This window comes from Temnothorax nylanderi, unplaced genomic scaffold, assembly GCF_030848795.1.
Source record: "Temnothorax nylanderi isolate EJ_2023f unplaced genomic scaffold, tnyl_v1.0 TNYL_tig0049_pilon, whole genome shotgun sequence".
Lineage (NCBI taxonomy): Eukaryota > Metazoa > Arthropoda > Insecta > Hymenoptera > Formicidae > Temnothorax > Temnothorax nylanderi.
Window position 1 is genome coordinate 494706 of NW_027249111.1, and position 22946 is coordinate 517651.

At 42.4% G+C, this 22946-nt stretch overlaps 1 protein-coding gene across 4 annotated transcripts in view; it reads left to right on the forward strand.

The window, feature by feature from the left end:
- Window positions 1-22946, forward strand: part of Pxb (putative Hedgehog signaling attenuator pxb) — a 326305-nt gene that overhangs the window by 295748 nt on the left and 7611 nt on the right. For 3 of the 4 annotated variants that reach the window (XM_071706092.1, XM_071706093.1, XM_071706091.1), the window contains 3 exons: window positions 7085-7316; window positions 18254-18365; window positions 22238-22594. In XM_071706092.1, the coding sequence (XP_071562193.1) occupies window positions 7085-7316; window positions 18254-18365; window positions 22238-22594 (701 nt within the window). Of the gene's footprint in view, window positions 1-7084; window positions 10238-18253; window positions 18366-22237; window positions 22595-22946 lie in introns of those variants that run through there. The other variant, XM_071706094.1, reaches the window with a different exon arrangement.

Sequence of the window (22946 nt, forward strand, 5' to 3'; positions counted from 1 at the left end):
GCGCTCCCGAAATTGTTTAAACTTGCTTATGTAAATAAAATTTGCGAAATTTTCGCCCTTGTTCTCGTTTCGATAAATAATTTCGATGAATGCAATATCTTTCACCGGGGAAATTTATTGATATTTTATACGAAATTTTATTCATGCGGGATAAAATCTGCAAAATTTACTTACACTCGAAACGTTTAGCCTCACAAAAATATATTGTCCATTATTATCGGAAGGAAACTATTAATTCTTCTTTCCTCCCCTCAATCCGTATGTTTCGCCATATTTTTGTTTTCACAGATTAGCTTGGATTATTTGCACATTATTAATTCTCTCTGCTAGATTGTTGTCGCTTCAATTGCGAAGCGAGGGTTTTCTAGTTGGCGTTCTATTAGCATTGCGCAATCGAGTCGCGACGAATTAGCGAATGGATAGCGTATTAATTATATTGTTAGTGGACGATGCGAAGCTCAGCTCGACCGCGGCGGTTTTTCCGGCGGTCTCGCGTTTGGACAGTGCAAATTTGCGGACGAAACCGCGTGTTATTGGTCACCAATGCGCCAGTAGACTTGCCAGTAGATACCGTGGATGTATCTAGCGTAAACTTGTCGGCGTCATTTCGATCCTACATACATTCAGAATTTGTTGATAGTGAAACGCACGCAAAACATATTTTCTTTTTTCTTCACGTTCTAAGAAAATGTATAAATAACAATTTTTATTGATTACTCGATGCTGTGCATTTGGACATTTTGCTGCAAAGCAAGTTTATGAAATACGGGATAACATGAGACTATACATTTTTTCTATACAGCTATTGTTATTCTTTGTGTAATGACTGAATCATGTATTATATTATATTTTATCAATTTATATAGCTTCTTATTGTTACATCCCGTGAAGAGAAACTGCGCGGTAAATTCGGCGATCAATGCTGTCCTTCGTATAAATAATCGCCGAACGAAAAAGCCTGCTTTTCGGGAAATATAAGAAGCGATAATACAATGATCCTGTTTTATTGGGACATAATCGACGTGCCGACGAGAGAAACATGCCGCGATTCCGTTGTAGTGGTGAACTAAAACATCGACACTCTCTATAGAGCTAGCTTGTTCCCGCGAAGGTTAAACCGCTTTTGCTGGCAAGTACCTACCCGCCGTCAATCGCACCCTTATGCTCGTTACCCTGAAAAAATTGCGGCCCGTAAAGGTCCTCCTCGCCTGTTTCACGCCGGTCGCCGGTGCAAGGCCATCGATCGACTACCGGGGGTGTGACTAGCCCCGAATACCCGCATATTTTAAGCGCGCGTCATGCACACGCTCCTCGCGCGGATTCGACGGTTCTTAAAAACCACTCGGAAAATCTTTGCCCCGCGCGTTTGCGTTTTTCACAGGCGAATTTTCGTTGCCATTCTTTACCATCAAATCACGATTTGCATAATAACAAACGCAACGACAGAAAGAAAAGAAAAGTTAAACCGAATAGAGAAAAGAAAGAAGATGAGGAGGAGGAATCTTTTGATATCTATCTTCCATTTGAAAATTCAAAGAACGATATATATAAGATGCATTCGTAACGTTTCAAAATGCTTTGCGATGGGGCGCAGGCATCCGCGTATCAAAAGCGCATCAGCCGCGGCGTGCTGCGCTCCTAAATGTTAAATAAGAAAACGGCGAACTCAAAGTCGTACAGAATGCTCGCAGCTGTGCGCTTTGTAGTCCTGGTTCCTGGATATTGGAAATGGGGAGCGTTACGCGTCATAGAGATTTGAGTATCCCGAGCATTGCGCAAAGGTATCGCTGGAATAAATCATTTTTTTTTTTATTCGCGACCGTAAACCCGTCCCGTAGATAGGAGCTCGCGTCCGTGGTCGTAAAGGGTTTTGAACAGGGCTCGTTTACGAAAGGACTGCTACCCCGGGCAAGCTACAGAGATCGGGTAAGGATCGATGAGGACCTCGATGGGGCCGTCACTGATAACCGGCCGCTCGCATGACCGAACCGGAATAATGCTCGTTGTATGCTAAACCTCGCTGATAAGCACGCGCCGACCCCTACGACGAGATAGCGGCAAAACAATATTCCCCTCCCTCCGTAGATACGAGATAGATTTGGTTTTACATCGAGCTATCAAACAAATGTACCAAACGGATTTCGGGATGATGCCCCATGATGACGATACTCCCGGTAATAACAATAGGTATTTCTGATGACGGTATTTATCTTCAAGATTGACTAGGCGGCTTATCGATTACTACAAACTATTACGTCCGACTTTACATCTATATCTATTTTTACTCTTCACTTTATTTTTAGAAATTCGATATAACTGATGCAAATCTGGATCTGGACAGTTTCTAATATGTCTTTTTAAAAAGATATTCTGGCAGTAAATTCGAAACGATAAAAAAATGAAAAGTGGCGATATTCCTGTTCTCCAATGGAGAAATCTCTTTCAGGTTTAAAAAACGTTTAAAAAATATTTCTTTATTAGATCTATCTAACATTTGAATGGCATGGATGTCATGGCGAAGGTGAGAAGACGTCTATCGCGATGACGGTCGGGGTGTATCTAGCCCGCATTGATATGCAAAATTTGTAGTTTCGAGAAACTTACAAGAGACTCTAGCGCGTTCGCACGCGTGAGAACGGCGAGTAAACTTCGAGATCCTAGATGTCTCAGGTTCTAACTTTATGATCGGTCTCGCGCCTTTGGTGCACGTACGGCGCGAGTATCGGATGTGACCCTCCAGTGTACAAAAGCTCGCTAATCCGCTTCTAAACATCCTCACACTATTCTCAAATCCGCCATAATCTTAAACTCGCTGATTAAGATTATAAAGTTATTGTGTCTGCGGTAGAGAATAATAAGAAGTTGACGAAATAATAAAAACACGTGACCGTTTTTCCAAGTATCTTGATGTTGTTGAAAAAAAAAAAAAAAGATTTATGAGAGGTTGTCCTTTGAATTTGTATGCAAAATTATTATTAGAATAATCATAATTACCAAATATATAATAAAATTTAGTAGAACTAACTATAACTGATAGAAATATAAATATAGAAATAATAAATATAGAATAGAAGTTCCTATTAAAAGCAGATGATGAAAATAGATGAATAGAAAATAAATACATCCTAACAATATATTTTACAAGAACAGAACGATGCATCAATATAGTAAAATGATTCCAGTAATTTCAATCAAGTTGACACTTGCTTGTATTTAACACTTTACTGATTATCGATTATTCCTTTTATCGCTCGTATTATTCTCGCGCCAATGATGTATCAAAGGTGCATTCGGATCGGTAGACTCATATCCCGTCATGTATATTATCTGAACATGAAAACGTGTGTGAGTCGGAAAAGTCGAAGGAAAGAAATATCGTGAAAGCGCAAGAGCGAGCTAGTGAACGAGCGACGAAGGACACGGAGGGGGAGGGAGGGAAAGGTAGTTAATTAGCTCGAGTTAAAAGCTCGGCTTAAATGACCTATTCAACGCTTAGCATCGAGCGAATTCACTTTGGTGTTCCCTCGACTCCATCCGCCCGAGAAAGATCCCGAGGTACACTGTGTCGACAACTTACGTTGTCTCACATCGTCGTTTCGCGCAGACTTAGGCCGCTTTTACGTCGGAAACTCGTCGTATCGTGCAGTTGAACGTTAAGCAAATGAAAATTAAGGAAACGGTATTTTCTACGAGATCTTGTTATTTAAATACTTAAAATACATATAAAGAGCTTTTTTATAAGAATTTAAAGTATATTTTCTTGAATTCTTTTCATGAGGAAAATATTACCCAAAGAAATAATTCTCTTCAGATTTTCGTTCTTGGGATCTTTTTTGCGTCTTTGATTCACTTAAGAAATTAATTTAATTCCTTCCGTGCACTTTTGAAAATCGATGAGGGCGTGAAATCGGCTTGAATCGTTTTCTATGTCGCGCCAGCCGAGCTTTTCTTCAAACTCGTCGCCCTTCGACGATCACTGCCGTTCCCCGTATCATCATGACTAAATAAAATCTATTAGGAAATGGAATAGGGTGCAGAGCGGGCAGTTGTAAGCGAGCGTAATGAAAAATCTTTACTCGCGATGACGATGACGAAGCGCAGGGAAGAGAATTGACGTGGCAGACGCAAATGCGATATTAACAAGAAAACGGCAAAAGAGTGAAGTTAAATTTGATATTCCTGATTTGAGAATGTAGTGAAGCAGCAAGTGCTTCGAGTACTTCGAGAAATCAAATTTCGCCATTTGTAAGAAAGTATCATGTTTACCATCGAATAATGTGCGTATTCGTATACAAACGCAATGCTCCACGTGAACGAGTCTACTCTTAAGTCATCCGCGAATGTTGTTTACGTAATGCTCCTGCAAGTCGGAGCTTTATACGCGAGCGCAGTCACGAGGCAGAAATCATATTCAGCGATCCGATAATCGATCAGTTCGTATTTATACCGTACCTTTTCCGCCTTCTCATCCGCATCTCCCCTTCTCGCCGCTCTTTTCAGTTTAAAAGAGACGCGGATCTTTCCGTTTTCTCAACTTCATCTCGACCTACTGCTGAAAGTGCAGCGCAAGTTGTTAACCTTAGCTTGTGGTTTAATTACACGGGCAAATATTATCGAACTGACAGAGTTAATTAGATAATTAAAACTTGAAGGGTAAACTACTTTGCGAGCCGAACGGCGCCCTGGTCTTTGAATATACATGAACATATACATACATGCAGATACCATCGGTGCTGCGCTATATGTTGAAAGATGCAAGACGAAGGATCGCGAACTAAAGATCCTCCACGTTTGAAGAAATAATTATAAAGAAAAATCGATAGGAGTTTTCGCGTTTTCGTGAAGTCATATATGTTCTTCATTTCGCCACGGAATACTTGGAAATTTTTCTAAAACGAGTATAAAAATATGATTTTACAATTCTAGGTGGTAAAAGTTTTTATCTTATAAAATGTCAATAATAATCAATGGCTAAGGAAATATTCCACAAAATACATTTTCGTAAAATATATTTCCATTTATCAAAAAACTAATGCGAACAAGATCTTGTTTTTCTAAGGAGGTTGAATATTTAATGTATTATTGAAAATTATCTATGAAAATCCGAAAATGTTTGAAATTTACTAGTGTATTTTAAAAGAGGGCATCAATATTCTTTCTTAATTACTCAGCGCAGTTTCTATGACGAGCTATAGGATTAAATAAATTACACGTAATTTCTCTCGTGATTTACGACTACGACTACGTGGCGCCAACGGTACGTTGACGAAGAAATCCCTCTAAAAAAGAGGAATCTAGCGACCGGAGATCAGCGGCCGTATGTTTCCAGCATCATTATCTCCGGTCGGCAGAACTCTCGGGACCCTCGTCAGAGTCGGCGTTTATACCGCGAATCCTCTCTCGGATAAGTGAATCCTCACAGTCGGACGAGCCGAGTTTAAACGCTTTAGCCAGCGCGACTTGCGATTAGCGGAGGAGACGACTGTGACCGTGATGGACAGGTCAGAGATGCACGCGTATCACTTCGAGGCGCTGCGATGTGCGAAATTTCGCAGCTAACACTCGACGGACTGCCAGACATTATCTTGTCTGGAACGTGGAATATACGTGAAGGAGTACCATAATAGTTTTCATTTTACCTCCGTACGCTTGAAATATCTTTTATCGTATTGAGAAAGAGTGTGCTTACAGTGCGAAATATTAAAATACATGAAAATGATCATCTATCCTGATAATTACACCGTATCTTTATCTCGAAACAAATAATTTTAGAAACATGATGAGCTACCTGCTCTCTGTTTTTTTAATTTTATCTCGCTACCTTCTCGAGATGAATATATGCGTGTATTGAAATACACGGTAGTTTTGTGACCTGGTTTAACAGCACGAACGTCACTGTCCGCATATATTAGATTTAGTACAATTCAGAATTAGATTGTCCGCATTCCGCGCAAGATGCAATGCTAATTCGAAGTGAGAGTATGGGCCAATTTGCGCGCGTATTACAGATGTGTATTTGTACAATCGCACAGATACTGGCCAAGTAGCAATCACGACCGCGTTATTATGCGCTCGTCGAGCATATGTTAATTCGCGTAGGAGATGATGAATGCGGCGAAGAGCCGCCAGATGTACCGGGTATCTCGAAATTATCGTATTTTCTTATTTTCTCATGTTAAATATTAAACGGTTAAATATTAAATTTCTGTTATAACAAAATAAAATTTTTTTAAATTTAATAATACCATTTATTTGTTTAGATCTTTTATTACAAATTTGAAAGAGTTCCAAAATTTTTCGCGTTAATTCATGACGAATTCTATTGTTATCTGATTGCCCAATTTCTCGATAACTGCCGGTAGTTGAATATTTTCATTGATAAAAATGTCAATTATAAAATGATCAGAGGGTAAAAGGAAGTGCAACAATCTCGGGACACCCTGTATACGCGTAAAACGACGCTGATAGGCAAACGCAGTGCCCGATTCATTAAAGTTTACACCGAGGAAAGCTCTCGAGCGCGCCCACAGCAAAGCGCCTGCCTGTACAAACAATTGCAACGAGCTCCCAACTAATCTGGTGTGTCGACGGGGGCTGGCCGACGGCAGGGAGAAGAGAAGGGGGGGAGTGGGAGATGAGAGCAAAGTAGAATATCAACATCCTCCGCTCGTCCAACTTGAGGAATTTGCTGCGAGCTTTCCGAGATGGTGTTTCGAATGAAACCAGAAGCAACATACCTATAGAATCGTCCCAACTGACCGAATTTAACTTGAAACGTGCGCATGTCTGAATTTGCAAGAGTTACGCGGAAGGGAAAAGATATTCTGAAGAAAATGCCTTCCATTGTCTTCCTATAAAACACAGAGTGCAATTTCGTTTATATCTTAATTGTGCGGAAAGATTTATTATTGTCCTCACGATAAGAAAATTCAAATTTAAAATCTAAATGTCACACTGATGTAATGAATTCTGACCAGCGCAGCAATCTCGTACAATTTCTTATTCATGATCACTTTTATTCTTAAATGAGATATTTTTGTCGCTTATCCGTTTAATAACATCGTCTTTTTCTTATCTGTTACAGGCACAAACGGAAAGTGCAAAACTTGCTGCCGTGCAAGAGCGCAGCGGGCGCGGCGGCGGTCGCCGGACGGGGTCGCGTGCTGCCGGACGGCCAGCCGCATCCGGGCCCCGGCATTGGCGGCGGCGGTGCCGGCGGCGCCGTTCTTTACGAGGACCTACAGGATCACGCGGTGTCGCACTCGCAGCTGCACAATCACCTGCCGACGAGTCACGGCCAGGCGCCGACGATCGAGGTACGAAATCCCGAGGCCCACCCGCGGGTCCCTCCGCCACCACGCGAACCACCGCTGCTACCTGCACGCAGGGAAAAGAGACCGCCGCAGCCGCATCACCTCGACTATCTCGATTATCGCGACCCCAGGTCGATACTGCGCGTCCAGGACAAGCCGTCGCGGGCGGTCCTGGGCGGCTACCGGACGCCGCGCGCCCTTCTGGCCAAGTCGCAGGGGGTACCCTTGTCGATCGCTGCCACCGCCCAGTCGTCCGCCGCTCGACTTGCTCCGGGCGGCGCTGGCGCGAACAGCCCGCTACTGCTGCGAAACGAGAACAACCTTCTGCGAGACAGTCACCTGCTGCTAGCTACGCAGAACGCCCTGATCACGAGCCAGCGGCCTCCCTCACCTCCCACCCCACCCTCGCCCATGCTCTCCCGCGGGGAATTTCCATCGTGTCGAGATCTCGATGTCTTGGCCGCCGATGGCTATCCGGCCGACGTACGAGTCCCCGCAAGACCTCGTGACTCCGGCATCCCCATCACTCCCACCCACCGACCTGGACCGCGCACCTCTCCCGCTCGGACACCGTCGAGCCCTAAAAGACCGGCGGATCCCGTTGCGGTGTCGAGGTTTGCGGTCCGAGAGGAGGGCCGTAGGCGACTCTCGGTAGACTCCGAAGGCTATTCCTATATAGATTTCAAAGACTCGGATCTGGAGTCCACGAGATACGGTCGCCCTGAGACCGCGAATCCCCCCAACAACGGCAGGCGACTGTTGCGATTGACGACTACGAGGTCGAGCTCGATCGACTCCGACGGCTACTCGTACATCGTCGATTACGGCAGAAGGGCGCCCGGTGCCGCCAGGAGGCTCGTCGCCGACGGCACCGAGGAGGAGGTCTGTCCGCTCTGCACCATGCAGCAGATACACCACCTCCTCAGTCAGCCGGAGCAGGACGTCTACTTGCACGTCCAGGACACGTGACACGTGCCGTCCTGGCCGTCGATCGACAGTCTCGTGGCGGCGTAAGGGCGTAGGTTCCATCTCGGGAATCCGGACAGTTCCCGAGCGAGAGTCCCGAACGCGTATCCCGAGGCAGAAGTTCCAACATATCTTCGCGAGTATCTCGCGTCGACCAAGGTCGGCCGAGCGACATTCGATTACCGAGCGTCGTGTGCTATCTTCCTGTCCCGCGGCCGTGATGCAACGCGACGTGATGTGACGCGACGCGATGTGACGTGACGTGACGCGACGCGACGCGACGCGACGCGACGCGACGCGAGGCGATACGACGCGACGCGATGTCGCAGCGTAAAAGGGACGCAGCTGCGTCTTGTCTAAGATTATCGTCGTAGATTATCTGGCGCCCTGCGGATTCCGGCGAGCGGACGGAGGCATAGCACCAGGTATTCCATTGACATTGACACTAAGGCTGTGTGTGCTTCGTGATTCGAAATCTATTTTCTCTGCAAGAGTGTGTGCTGCCAATTTCTGATTTAATATTTAGTTTGTAAATCTTTCTCGTAAGCTTTAAATATATTTAGTAGTAATGGGCAAAATTACAAGACGGGGCTTTAATAAATTGCGGTAAGCAAAACCGGTCAGTTATTCGCATATTCAATTTTTATACAGAATTCTAGAGCAAACGCTAGAACATAGATGATAACAATTCATGTTTATTGAATACTGACTAATTTGACTAAACGCTATTTATTAAAGATAGTCCTGGGCTCTTAGCTATCGGGAGAATTCTGAAAAATTCAGATCACACGATGCTTCCTCACTGACTTCGAAAAAATTGTAGCTAGTTTTTTTCACATTTCTAGAGAAATGGTAGTTAGAAAAGAGAAATGACTTTATACGCACTATATATATGCTTAAAAAAATCACTCTTATATAATTATACGACTAGTTGCTAAAGGAAAGCGTCTTGTAATCCGAATGCCAGAAGAAGACAAAAATACTTGAAGACAATCGCGACATAGTTGTTCGAATGCTTACTCCTGTAAGAAAAAAGTACAATACACTACTTTATATATACACGATAACAGAAATAAGCATTCAGTGTCGTCACTTATCGATGCACCCACATCTCTCGCAGAGAAAACCGCTTGTAACAGTTTCTCGCGTACAGAGAAGCTTCTGTTAATTTATTATTAATTAATTTGTCAATTTTAAATGTTCGAGTCACGCGAGCTTTCACTCATCAACGGGCGTCCGTTCGTTCGCTACCGCCGCTCAAGGCGGAGACGCCAGGACGGGCTAGTCAGTATTTATTTTGTTACTTCGGAGCCGTGCCCGCGCAATCTCCGACAAACTAACAAATCGAAAGAACGCTTGAACGTGGGAGAGGAAAGGAGAACGAGAAAGCGTGACGCGAAGGAAAACAGGGCGGACGCGCGGGGCCTTATTCGTCGGTTGTGCAGGCACGGCGGCCGGGCGCACTCTATGGTTGTAAATAGCTTAGAGATTAGACCCGTAAATTTTGTAAATAGCACCTACGGAGAAACAATATATCGACAGGATTTAATATATATATATATATACATATATGAATATAGATATTATAAAGAAGAAAAAGAGGACACGCACGAAAGTCCGTCAGAGCATCGCGAAGAAAGAGAGAGCTTGATTTCCCAATTTGTAAATTAGTACTATCATTATAATTGCGAATAAGGGACACCGCTATTACTGTCGCCGTCTTTAGTACTATTACATTATTACGATTATTATTAGTCTATTATAATTATTATTACCGTTATTTATTACGCACCTCGCCGGACGGTCGGCACAGTGTCCTGTAAATAACGTCGCGAGCTCGACGAGGCGAAGAGCGAAATGACGCGCGACGGTCCTGTGTATATCTTGAGTTAATGGAAGAAAGAGAAAGAGAGTTTGGAGGAGAAGTTTGAGAAAAATAAAATTACTTTGCTGAAAAATTTGACGAGGAGTGGTTATTGACCCGGTCCACAATCCCATCCCTCGCGTCCCTTCACGACACGCCCACGATCAACAAAAAAAAAGACTCGCGGATTATTCTAAGCAAGCATCTCTCGAGATCGGAAAGAGAATCGGAAGCGCATACGTGCGATCAAGAGAGAAAAATAGATGTCAGTTTTCTCTCGCGGTATACCTAAATCGTCTCCCGACACAATGACAATACACGTGGACACGGAATAACCACTTCTGTGTTCAAACTTTTTCTTCTCTGTTTGACTAAAGATATGCAACGGCCTGTATCGCTCGCTCGGTTACACCAATTAGTACTCTATTTTCCGCATTAATCGGGTAACTTTGTTAGACGAAAGATCATTTTTACTCTATCTAGGATTTTCCGCGCAAACAGAAAAAAGAACGAAAATTCAATGGACCAAAGCCCTGACCGACCAGCGAATTCTTTTTCGGTGATGAATTCTCACACAAATGAGAAACGATGAGAAAGAAAGTAGGACAGATCCGCGGAGGAAGAAATGGGCGGGAGGTCAAAAAGGGAGAATGAAGGAGGGCTTCTGGAGGGAGAGTGCGGGCAAGCAGAGGGTGAGAGATTGACGCGTCACCATTGTGCCGTGTCACCTTTGCTCTCCAAGAGCGATTGCCATCTCTCGCGGACGAATAGATCTCTAATTTTGCAAATGGAGCCGAGCAAGTATCCAGCGACGCGGCGCGGTGCAAGAAGAATCTTTTTCTTCTCCTGCTTTCTCTCCGCACGGGCCACGTTGTTTAATTTAATTGCTGAGGGGTCGACGAAAGAGGGTGCGCGTCTCATGTCTCCCCTTCGTCCCTGCATGGAGCCCAGCAGTCGACTGTTACTACTTGGAGATCAGTCGAGGTCGACGGTTCAAAAATCTCGATAACCATGCGTCACCGATTCCGATTCGCGTAGTTCTCTCTTCTCGCGTCGAGACAGCCGACGGCTGTTGATTGTTGATTCACCAACGAACAAATAACGTAAATATTTGAGCGGCGCGGAAAGAAAGCGACTTATGATTTGCGAAGGGTCGGCGAGAATAAAAAGAGCGTAAAGAACACGAGCTTCGATCTTGATTCCCGTTGTGAAAAAGCTCAAAGAATAACTTAGCACTCGAATTCACTTTTGCGGCATTCGCGATTTTTTCAGTGTCAAAAAAGTTCGGAATTTTTCGCGATATATAATGTTTTGTATTTCTCACATTAAGATAAAACTATAAAATCAAACGGATAGTCTATAAAGCGAAATATTTCGTTTGATTGTACGAGATAAATTAGATTTTAATTCTTAACCGCTGAAGCGAACATAAAGAGTGAGAAAGAGAAATTACTATACTGAAGTCATAAGTCTTGGAATTAAAAGAAATAAATAAAAAATCCGGATATATCTGCAGATGAAAGGATCTGCGGATAACCTGGTACACTCTGTATATTTTTCAAGATCTGGTTTTCATCGCAGAAATAAGAACTAAGAAGAAGTAAAAAGTGCTCTCCCTCTGAATAATGGCACAGAGCGTGGATTTTCTTTAGAAATCCCGAAGTCGAATAAAAGACTTGGCCGTTTCAACTAAGAGTTGATATCTGATTCTATTCTACGATACGTGGATATTCCGATAAAATTAATGAAATTAGAACTTCCGTTTCTCGGGTAATATAATCTAGCAATCTCAACAACGTGTCAATTAGATTGGGTTTTTTTATCTAGCGCTCTCGCCGAGAGCTTTTTCTCGCGCGATCTTTCTCTGCCGCGTGACAGTTTGTCGATTCGCGAATACGGAGTCGAACCAGGCTTAAATATTTGAATGTCAGCGAATCAAAAGAATTTGGTAGACCAGAAAATCCCGACAGTAACGTGTCGCCGATTTACCGACCATTCTACGCTTCACGTTTCCTCGAACGAAAGAGGTCCCTTTTCTCTAAAAATGCTTCCTGCCGACGTCTTCTCGGCGAGCGCGCGGAAAGAGGTCAAGTAAAACTCAAATATTTGAATATTATTAAATCGTTCGCGTCCCTCGAAATCACGTATGCAATGTCGTCATTTTCGAAAATTGTCGTCCGCTTGCCGTTTAAAGTTTAAATGATTCAGCTTCAAACATATGTCAGTTATCTCCGCACAAATAAAAAAGGACAAAATAGAACTTAAATATTTCAAACATCAACTTTACATTCTTATTAAAAGATTTAACATTGCTAAAATCGTATCCGTACTTTTTAAGAAATTACATTACAATTTGTAATCTATTGTAACTTCGAATTCTTAAATTGAGAGAGAAATGATAAAAGAAATGCTTTTCTTTTAAACATATTTAATTTTAATTTTAATTTATTTGTTAGTTAATCAACTTTGTAAATTCGATTATTGAACTTAATCGAATTTAACTGTCAAAGTACATACTTTTTCTTTTTCATGATCGCAAACGTTGATTCTTTATATAATTTTCATTTACTCGATACAATATTCAATCTTCACTAAATTAGAAAATTTATCAAGAATCTCAATAACGATAAGAGAATTTTCGTGTTCCTCGCGCAATTTGAATACAATGCGAAGCTATGTTACCAAAATTACATGCGTGATAAGAAAATTATAGTCCGTGTAGGGATCGTTTTGACTACGAAAGTGTATCGCGGAGTTAGAATCGTGACGTGGGAGGAGTATTTCGCGCGTGTTCACTCGACGACGACCAGACTGTAATTATTTCGTCCGCGGGTTCTTTTTACCGTTATCGATCCCGTCATAAATCTCGCCGTGCCACACCGGATAAGCCGCTAGACGATCAATCCGCCGGCGGAAGTCTATCGATCTAACATCCACCTGTTGTCGACTCGATTACGCGCGTCGGTGCCGCGTCGTTAGCTCGGGACGTTGTATCTGCAAAGCAATAGCGACATAACGACGGAGGCAGGGGCCGTCCACCCCGGACTTAGAACCTAATGCAATTGGCGCAGTAACTAACAATTAACGGGTTACGGTAACGAGATACAGTCACGACATATCGGCGCATGTATAATATTTATATAAAATGTACATATACGCGTTGGTCGCACACACGTCAAGTTGGATATTGTCCGCAGTATGTAGGACGCCAGAATCAGTTGCTCTGCTTAAGTTTATAGACACCGTATATTCGAAATGATGTGTCAAAAAGCATTAGATATGGGAAGCAGATGAGTTTATCCATTCGAATATTCGAGGGGAACGTTATCTATTCGTTACAATTTAACGAAAAGAAATAATTTAAAAAATATCACGAATTAAAAAACAGATGTTTTTTTTCATTGGTACCGATATAGATATTTTTATCTCGTAGTCGATCGTTTGTTGTTTTAATGCGTTATTAATTCCAAACACCCGAAAACTCGTTTTCCTCGCGGGACGCCTTCGCGACGAAACTCCATCGGTGGAGTCCCGAATTTTCCGATCGCGATTGAAATTAATTCAAGAAAGTTCCTGATTATTTATGTCGCGAACTTTCGCAGTTAGGTGGAAAGACGAAGCGACCCCTCGTACCCCTTTTATGTCGGCTAAGGCGCTTTAAGTATGCTGCACTGTCGCCGACGTCCGAGAGATCTAAGTTTAGCGGAGGTGCCGGCCGCCTGCGGGGGCCACGAGATCATTAAAGCGATCAACTTTTCAAAGGCCCCCGCGAGCGCCAGCCCGGCCATTATGGGGGACGTATAACAGACATAGAATTTTAATACCGGCGGAAGAAGAAAACGAGAAAGACCGAGAAGAAGGAAGAGGAGAAGTCGGTCGCGTTTTTACGCGTTCCGCTTCTTCGGCCAAGTAAAACTCGTGTCGGGTACCATAAAATCATTAGGATAATCAGATCCGCGCGCGCGAGTGAAACCGGCCGAATATCGAACTTCTCAGCCGGAAGATTGAAAATTCTCCGAACGTGTGGAACTTTGCCAACTCTCATAACTCGCCTAAAAATGCGGCAGTGCCTTTACGAGGGCTGAGCCGAGACCTGCCTTCTGTTCCTCGTAAATGCGATATTATTTTATCCCCTACCGAGTATTCCAAAATGAAATTGCAGGAAATAAGAAATTTAATATTAAAATTGAAGTAGAGGTGTAACCAGCGGTCTAAAAAGATCGCGAAAAACATATAGTGAAAACATTTTGCGCATTGAGACTTAATATGATTGAACATGACACGTCTCACGACAATTTCGACCTCATTTATTTGTTCTGTCTGTTAACATGAAGTAAATTTCATTAGTCGCATAGAGAAGAAGTCTTCTTGCCATTTTGCACCGTTTAGATGAGCTATGAGCGGAAGTTTGATTCAGGAAACCTGGTTTGGCCTTCGTTCTGCCTCGAGCTCGCGCTAATGGTGCCTAACTCAATTCCACGAGGTCGAAGGTTGGACATGCGACTTGGCGAACTCGTAACTCGACTTTCGAACGACCCGACTCTATTTCTCGTGAGAGGACGACGTTCAAGTAAAAATTATCTTGTCACCGGAACAGGATAAAAATTGTGAAAATTGTATCTTAGGTCTATATGTGTGAAAAACGCTGCAGCAATTTAACCAAAATACGCTAAACCATATTTTACGGTCATTAGACAGAGAAAGTGGACAATTGGATATTGAATAACATTAAACATTCACAAGTAAAGACAATATTTAAAAAAAAGTTACGTATACATTTCAAGAAAAGTAGTTCAATAATAGGACATACTCTTTTCGGTTTTTCTTTGATAAATTATTTAAATACTATATTCAAACTTTTGGAAAGAAAAGAGAAAGAATACGTAACAAAATTATAGTATATATCACTTGTATAATTCCAATATAGTAGGTATATTACAATATTTATTTTCATAGGTAGATAAATACTGAAAAATTCACAATCAATAAAACACAACAATTGGATAACTTCATATTCACAATCAGTACTAAATGTACGGATTAAGGAGCGGAAGATTAAGTAGGCTAAGCGCTCGAAAAATCGTAGATGCCCGGTTGACGGTTTCCGCAGACTAAACACGATAATGAACCCTGTGCTCTTTTAAGGCCGGCGGCACTTGTCAGTAGAAACGAGAATCCTTTTCTTTTGGTGGACGATAGCACCGCCTCGAGGAATTCAATGGGGAGATACAAGAAACCCGTCGGTTTCCTTTGGCCTAATCGTCCCCGCGCGGGTCACCGAGCAGCTAACTCGATTCCAGCAATTTGTGCACTCGCGAGGGCGTCCGCGTCTTACGAGCACTCGATTGCATCCACAAATAAAAGACTAGATTGCCGATACTCGCTGTACTCGAGTCTATAAAAAGTCGCGCAAACGATTCTGCAACGTGTCCGGAGCAGAAAAAATATCAGAGATTATATAAACTAGAGTAGTTTAAATTTTTCTGCAAAATTAGATAAAATTACGTTTTATTACGTATTCTTCTTAGAAAAATATTGTAAACGTATATTTAGATTTAGAGTTTATTTGAATTATACACGAGAATCTTTAACTTTAATCTCGATGTGACCAGTTTTTTTGTAGTAGGATATTTAATATGTAGACAATACAATATATATACACACACATGTACACACAAAAATACGAATCTGGTGCAATATATTGGTAAATTGAAGATATTTCAATGTTTTCGCATCCCATGATTGTTGCAACATAATATGCTAACCGATAACGCGCGTAAAATAGTATTTTATTCGGAGATATACCGCGCGGTGTATCTACATAAAACCGTGTTCCGCGATATTTCTGTACACAATGAAACTGTGCAATCGATTGGCCTCGTAGACTGGACGCAACTCGACAGAATGCATTTATCCATTATTTTTTCAATGTTTTGTAAAATAACGACGACGTTCGACCTTTCGGCCCACGCTACCCTACCAATGCTTTTAACATAGAAGGATCGGAAGGATCTTTCACGCGTTTGTCTTATCGTCGTCGCGACCCGCGACATATCTCGAGAAATACAGAAAATAGACACGTGTATGTACCAAACATATCCGATCCGATCGAATCCATTTGTCCATCCGCCCGAGGAGCAGGCAGCAGGAAACGCGACTCGTACAATTCGGGAGATATAATTTTAGATAGAAATAACGTAGACTGCGCGCGCCACCCTCGCGTGGACCCGATACTCCCACGCGCTATCAGTGATATTTCAATCCCTGTTTGAGGTCGAATTTATGTCACGCGTTGCGCGATCGTCCCATTCTGCGCGAGACTACATTACGATTCATCCGAGGCAAAAAGGTAAACGTTATAAATTAACATTTGCGAGGAGATCTCGCGGGAAGCTACGTGGGTAGTTTCCGGTAGATAAAGATATCAAGATTATCGGGGAAAAATTTAACTCGGACGTGTCAAGGAGACGAGAAATGAATATGTGAAACGAATATAAGTCACACGTGGAATACTCGCAAAAATCTTTTTTAATCGTTTCGATTTATTAATAAATTCTTGATCTCAATTTTACCTTTGTAAATGTTACTTTTTCAATTTTAAATATAGCGTTTCTTAAAGAGAATAAAACTTAAAATAGAATATATCAGTCAAGTTAAAATAATATCCGATTTTGCATCGAAAGGTGTACTTGGTACATATCGTACGGAAAATTGAGCTCTTCGAAATTAGACCGGTCTCAATCGCTGTACGTATGGTATCCGATGGGATCACAAGACATTATGGGCACCAGGATGAGTGGGAGTGATAGCGAGATAGATTGGGGATCGTAGCGTATCATTTGCGCCCGTTAACGTGACACCTCGGCCGAACCGGAGAGCAGCTGGTGGCGGATTTTCAGCTCGGAAACCAACAGGACACGGATACCGTCGCCACGGAGACCGGAAACCGCTTGCGGCAGGCTTACGACGACACACGAGCCATTACAAGGACGAGGCAAAGGGATTAAATCGAGTCCGCGATTATGTCGTGTATCTGTTACACACGCTTCTCCCAGCTGTCTATCCGGTGTTTCGATTAACCCTCGTGTCCTGCAACGAGGAGGAATAGATAACGAAATATCTAACGCATCATCGCGAGAACGCAAACTAGCAAGAGTTATAGATATTTTTATCGCGGCAGACTCAAAATTTCATCAAACTTTGCCGCGCAGGGTTAATTATTCAACCTGTCAACAAAATTGCCAGTGGAAATGAGATTAGCTACCGAGATAAATGTCTCTATCTCTTTCTCTTTCGCGCGACGAGAGATTGTTCCTTATTATCCTGCCGTGATGTATAAGCTTCCTGCCAATTTAGGGATTAACTTTCGACACCCTCGCTTTTCCTGCAGTGACCGAGTCAGCGTTTCCAGAGCTGGAATCCCAGCTCGGGAGACGAAGGGTGAGAGTTTGAGAGGGGGGGATGGGTGGGAACGAGTTAATCGTCGGCCGGAAAACATGGAGGTTCTGAAAGAGTGTTAAGATTCTCGTCTGGTACCCGTGCCAATCATCCCCCGAGTTTCTCCTCGCTATTTTCCTTCCACCTGCCCCCATTGTACCCCATCTTCCGCATCCCTTTCCTTTATTCGCTAATTGTTTTCCAACGTTGTCGTAAACAAGTCGCCGTTCCTAAAGAGCCTCGTAAAACAACCGTGGAAGCGCGAACCCCGAGTCATTTGTAACGAGCTGACCTATTTTTAGTCACAACTCGGGACTAATTACCTTTCAACCCCGCGGAACGAGGAAGAAAATGGCGGCGGTCTTAATTCTCAAACGGCGTGCAATTTATTATATCGCGATAAAATTGAGATTGTATTGAACATGAAATTAATCACGGTGTAACTCCCCCCGGTAAATTTCTTCAATTACTCTCAATTAAAGTTTTATCGATTTCTAATATTCGCGTCACTCATTGTACTTTACATATTATGTGAAAAATGTAAGTAATAGTCACGAGATATCATTCAATAGCAATTCTATTATGCGACAGTTAAAAATATTACATTTTTTCGTCCGCGTCGCGTCTCGTTCGTTCCCTTTTTCTCTAACTCTCATTTTTGTTATCACGGCAGATGCTGGACGTCAAGGACGGCGGAAGAGGGGTATTCGTCTGCAGCAGTCCCGGTCCTGATCCTTACACATCGCAGGACCTTTATAATCCTGTCTACGAGGAGCTCAGCAACGGTAAGTGCCGATAATCGATGTTTACTTTGGACGGCTTTGTCCACGGACATCTCCTTTTATGCGTCGCGGTTTTTCACGGAAAAAAATCACGCCGGAAAATCCCGAGAGCAACAATGCGACAGTGAAGAAGAAAGAGTTGAAATTTTCATTAGACGATTCGATTTTGAAAAGGTAAACTCGACGCACGAGAGTGAATTTCGCAATCGAATTTATCGAAAGCTTGTTTTATATTTTATTTCTATAAAGTGTTCTATTCATCGGTTGAGAAATAATAAGATGCTATCTTTTAGGACTTCTATAAAAACCTTTAAGATAATTCGAAGCTGGTTTAAAAAAGAACACTTATAATACTATTACACAAATAATATTATTAATAAATTATCTTAACTAAGCACATTTTTGTGCGAATTTCATAATCTACCAAACGATAAACGAGTGTTTCGCGGGATCGTCAAGCTATCTTGTTGCCTTGTCGACGACGCGCTGAAACCCTAACGTTCCCATGCAGACGCAAATCACGCACTCTCCTTCTAGATGAAACTCGCCTCTGAAGACGCTGGGGAGTATCCTCGGAGTCGAACATGCCCGCGGGAAACGCGTAGGTACGGCACGAGTATACGAGTTTTCGAAACGGTGTGTCCGTCTGTCGGTTGGCTTAATACACGATTAACATGCGGCTGCGTTGAACTAGCGTTAAATCCCATCGACTAACGCGCGCTTTGCGAAACTTCCTCGTTCCCCTCGTTGCCCCTCTTACGTATTTCCCTTTTCTGGTTTGTTCCTGGTAACTGCGGGACTGCATTTATCAGAATAATCCGGCAGATTCGCGTGCGTCGCGATTTACGGGCAAGTCTGTGGCGTGGGAGATTTATTGGGCAAAAAGAGTCGATGGAACTTTTTAAGGACGTTGGTACCAAGAATTTTGGAAGTGAGAATCTGCGTGTCGCAGAAGTTCCGGTCTGCGTTCAGTTCAATGAGTTCGCGAGATTGAAAATGTGCGAGAAAGAAAGATGGGTTTATGTGAATGGAAATTGATAAGATTGCAAAAGGATAAATTTGTAGAGAAAAATGAGAAATAGGATAGAAATAAAAGCACATGAATAATTCCATAAATTTTTTAATTATCGGAAAATTTGACGAAGATCTTTAGATCTTTGTAATCTAAATAGAAGTAAACCTCGCGTACGAGATCCGGACTCTGCAAGATCAAATCTATATGGCCACTTAATAATTTTTATGCCTTCAGATTCATTATTCAGTGTGCATTAAGAATTTTTTTATGGGAGCAAATATCGAAACATTTAAAAATATATATGCATTTAAGAATCAACGAATTTAAGAATTCAAAGATCGGTAATTTTACAAAACATACAATTACGTTATTAATATATCTATTATAAAGATACAATCAAAGTCTGAATTCATTTCAACAAACGAGAATCTGATAAACGCAGTTTTACGTTGCATCTTCTTGTTTGTTTTTCTCTCATAATTTCTTTGAAATTGTTTCCCTTCCCTTTCTTCTCCCCCTCTCTCTTTCTCCTCTTTTCTTTCTCCCTTTCTCCGCAGTGATCCCCACTCTTCTGCGCTGTCGTGTATTTTACCGAAGGGAGATAAGCGTGACACGACCTCTGACTTATACTTCCCATTAGTTGGACGGCTAATTAGTATGGTGATGAGGCTTTCGACGTTTGACGAGGACCTGGTAATCGAATATACATGCTGCACCGCGTGCATTAGTCGTAACCACGGGCTCGGCCCGCGCGTATATACACTATGTACGCATCGTTCTCCAGTTTCGAGACGAGAGAGAACATCGATCTCGAAGAGGGTGGTCCTGTCCCTTGCGGGCTTGTAAAAACGCCAGAGAATTCAACGGACCTACTCGACGATCACGTCGACAAGGAGGATAACTCGCGCGTTGCAAAATTCATGGAACTGATCAAATTGAACCCTGCCAAAATGAAGTTGCTTGTTCTTGACAGGATAATTCCCCCCCCCCCCCCCCACACACACAGTTGTGAGCAATACTTTTAATAATTTTCAAAATGTATACCTTCCGTATAATTTTTATATAATTTCTAGATATAGATTCTTTTACATCTCCCAAATCTGACTTATTTCCCGACGCTCAAAAATTATTTCAGTAGAACAAAATATTGTTTAGGTAAAATTGATTCATATTTTAAAACTACATAAATTATTATGTAAGGTTAAATTTATTTGATCAGAATAAGTCAAGCCGTTGTTACTAGCTAACAATATGCTATTTTCGCGAGAAATCCGATACGACAGAAATGGGAAATCCGGGATACGTCTCGATCGACGAGATCGACGTCGAACGGTTAACAGGTCATCCTCCTGTCCTCGCTGGAAGCATTTCGAGAGGACACTCGTCCGAGACGACAGAGGATATCTCGAGTGGTTTAATGGCCAGCGAAGTGCGAACTTAATGCTGAGAGTGGAGTCAGTCCGATAATACCTCCAATCTGTTTGAGAATAATTCGGGCGCGGTATACGTCTCTTCTCTATCCCGCTTCATTTTCGATCGCGTTTCTTCCACTTCTACCGCGAGATAAAAATTAATTGGACGAGCCCGTTCAATTTCTCGCGACGACCGATTTCGATCGCTGCGCGCGGCTTCCGCACCGCATTCCGGTTTCCCTTCGAAATATCCGTTTTACGCCGCGATTATTTATACGATAGCTCTCTTTTTTTTTAACGTGAGTTCACGTACACACGCCCCCTTTGTGTCGTTAGTATTGATCGCGACTCAACCGCGACATTTCGGCGGAATAACGCGAGGCAATTAATGGAGGAGCGAAGTGAGTCTCGCGTTGCCAAACCGACGAAGCGAAATTTCAGTGCGAAGCCCAAGTATCGGCTAAATAGATCGTGGGTTACTTTAATTACATCCAGCGGTAAAATCTTTAATTGTTACAATACGTTTCTCATCCTAAACCGATTTTGTCCTGGGGTTAACTGCCCAACCCCTAAGACAAATCGAATCCTTCGCTCCGTAATCAAAGAGTCTATTGCGTTCTTCATAGACTGATATATAATGTGGGATGGAATTGCGATTGTTTCCCGCTGATACTTTATGAGGCATCCTTTGGATAATCACGCTTCTTACAGAATTAAAACTTTAAAATTATATTTATTATCAAAACAAAGACAAATTTTCATAACAATAAAATTTAATAATTTCTTATGTATGGAGTAATTTTAATCAACTGTTAAATATTTTTACTTAAAAAAATGATTAAACATAAAATTGCATATAACAGTTAAAATTAACATTAGAAATCAATCTGTTAATATCAGTTGATTACTATAGCGTATAAAACCTATATAAGAAAATTGAGCATAAATTAATATCATTTGAGCTGAAAAATCAATAACAGATAGGAAATGTAGTTTAACTCCGAGTTGACGATATTATTAACCAAAATATATGAGAGTTCAAACCTATTAATATATATAATGCGATTCCCTCAAGAAATGATTATTAAATCGCAGTTATAAATATAACATCAAGATTCATCCGTATGTCTTGAACTGATTTCACCTGAATTTCTCAACAGAAATGCGACTATAAATACGAATTTATTTATTTCGCAACCTTCTCTCAAACGTATCTTTCCAAATAATTTATCTTCCCAGAAGCTAATTATCCATCTGATTAATTTCCACCGCGTGTTAAGAAATACTCTCGTTTTCTGACATCCAGTTAACCCTCTCTGATTATCAAACAAACTTTATTCACGATTAATCAACTTTCCGTCCCGCTAAGAATGAAATCCCGCTCTTATCCTCGCGCGTTCATCGTCATACCGTTAAGTTAAACCCTTAAACGAATTTCAATCCCGCAGGGGACCATCCGGAGACGGACGAGGAGAGCGAGTTAAATGCCCGTAATCGTCTGCATCATTATCATCATCATCACCGTCATCATCACCGCACGTCCAGCGCGTCCAAGCCGGTGAGCGAGGATGAGTTCGCCGAGGATGAGCTGTCGGTGGGCGAGCCATCGGAGGCGAGGATGCTCACTTCGAGCAGCGGCCCCACCTGGGGTACGTGCCCAGCCGGTGGCAGGCCACCGCGCGAACGACGCGGCCGCAGCCCCAGAAGCCTCGACCGACGCAGACGAGACAAGAACCACGACATGGGCGAATTCCACGAGGGCATGCTGCTGGACGCGCTGCTTCAACTCTATCCTAGCGTCGCAGGTAAGTCACAGCGACGAAAAGATACGCCAAGTTGTGTATATAAAGGATGATAGAGAAAGGTAGACTGGAGAAAGAAAGACATTTTCCGAAGAAAGTAATTCCGCTCGAAAGATTTTTCGTAGTTGTAGCGCGCTAAATCAACATCTCTGAACTAACAACTGATGTTTGCTTATCCGCTCCGTAATTGTTTACCGTTCTTGCGTTATTGGCCGGCGACACATCGGCCTCTCGACTCGTCGATGCTCTTTTTCCTTATTTCTTAAGGCTCTTCGGTACCGTTTTTTCTACCTGCCCTTCCAAGAACTGTTTGCTACTTTAATGTTTGCCTAGAGTGCGTAGCACTTCTACGCGA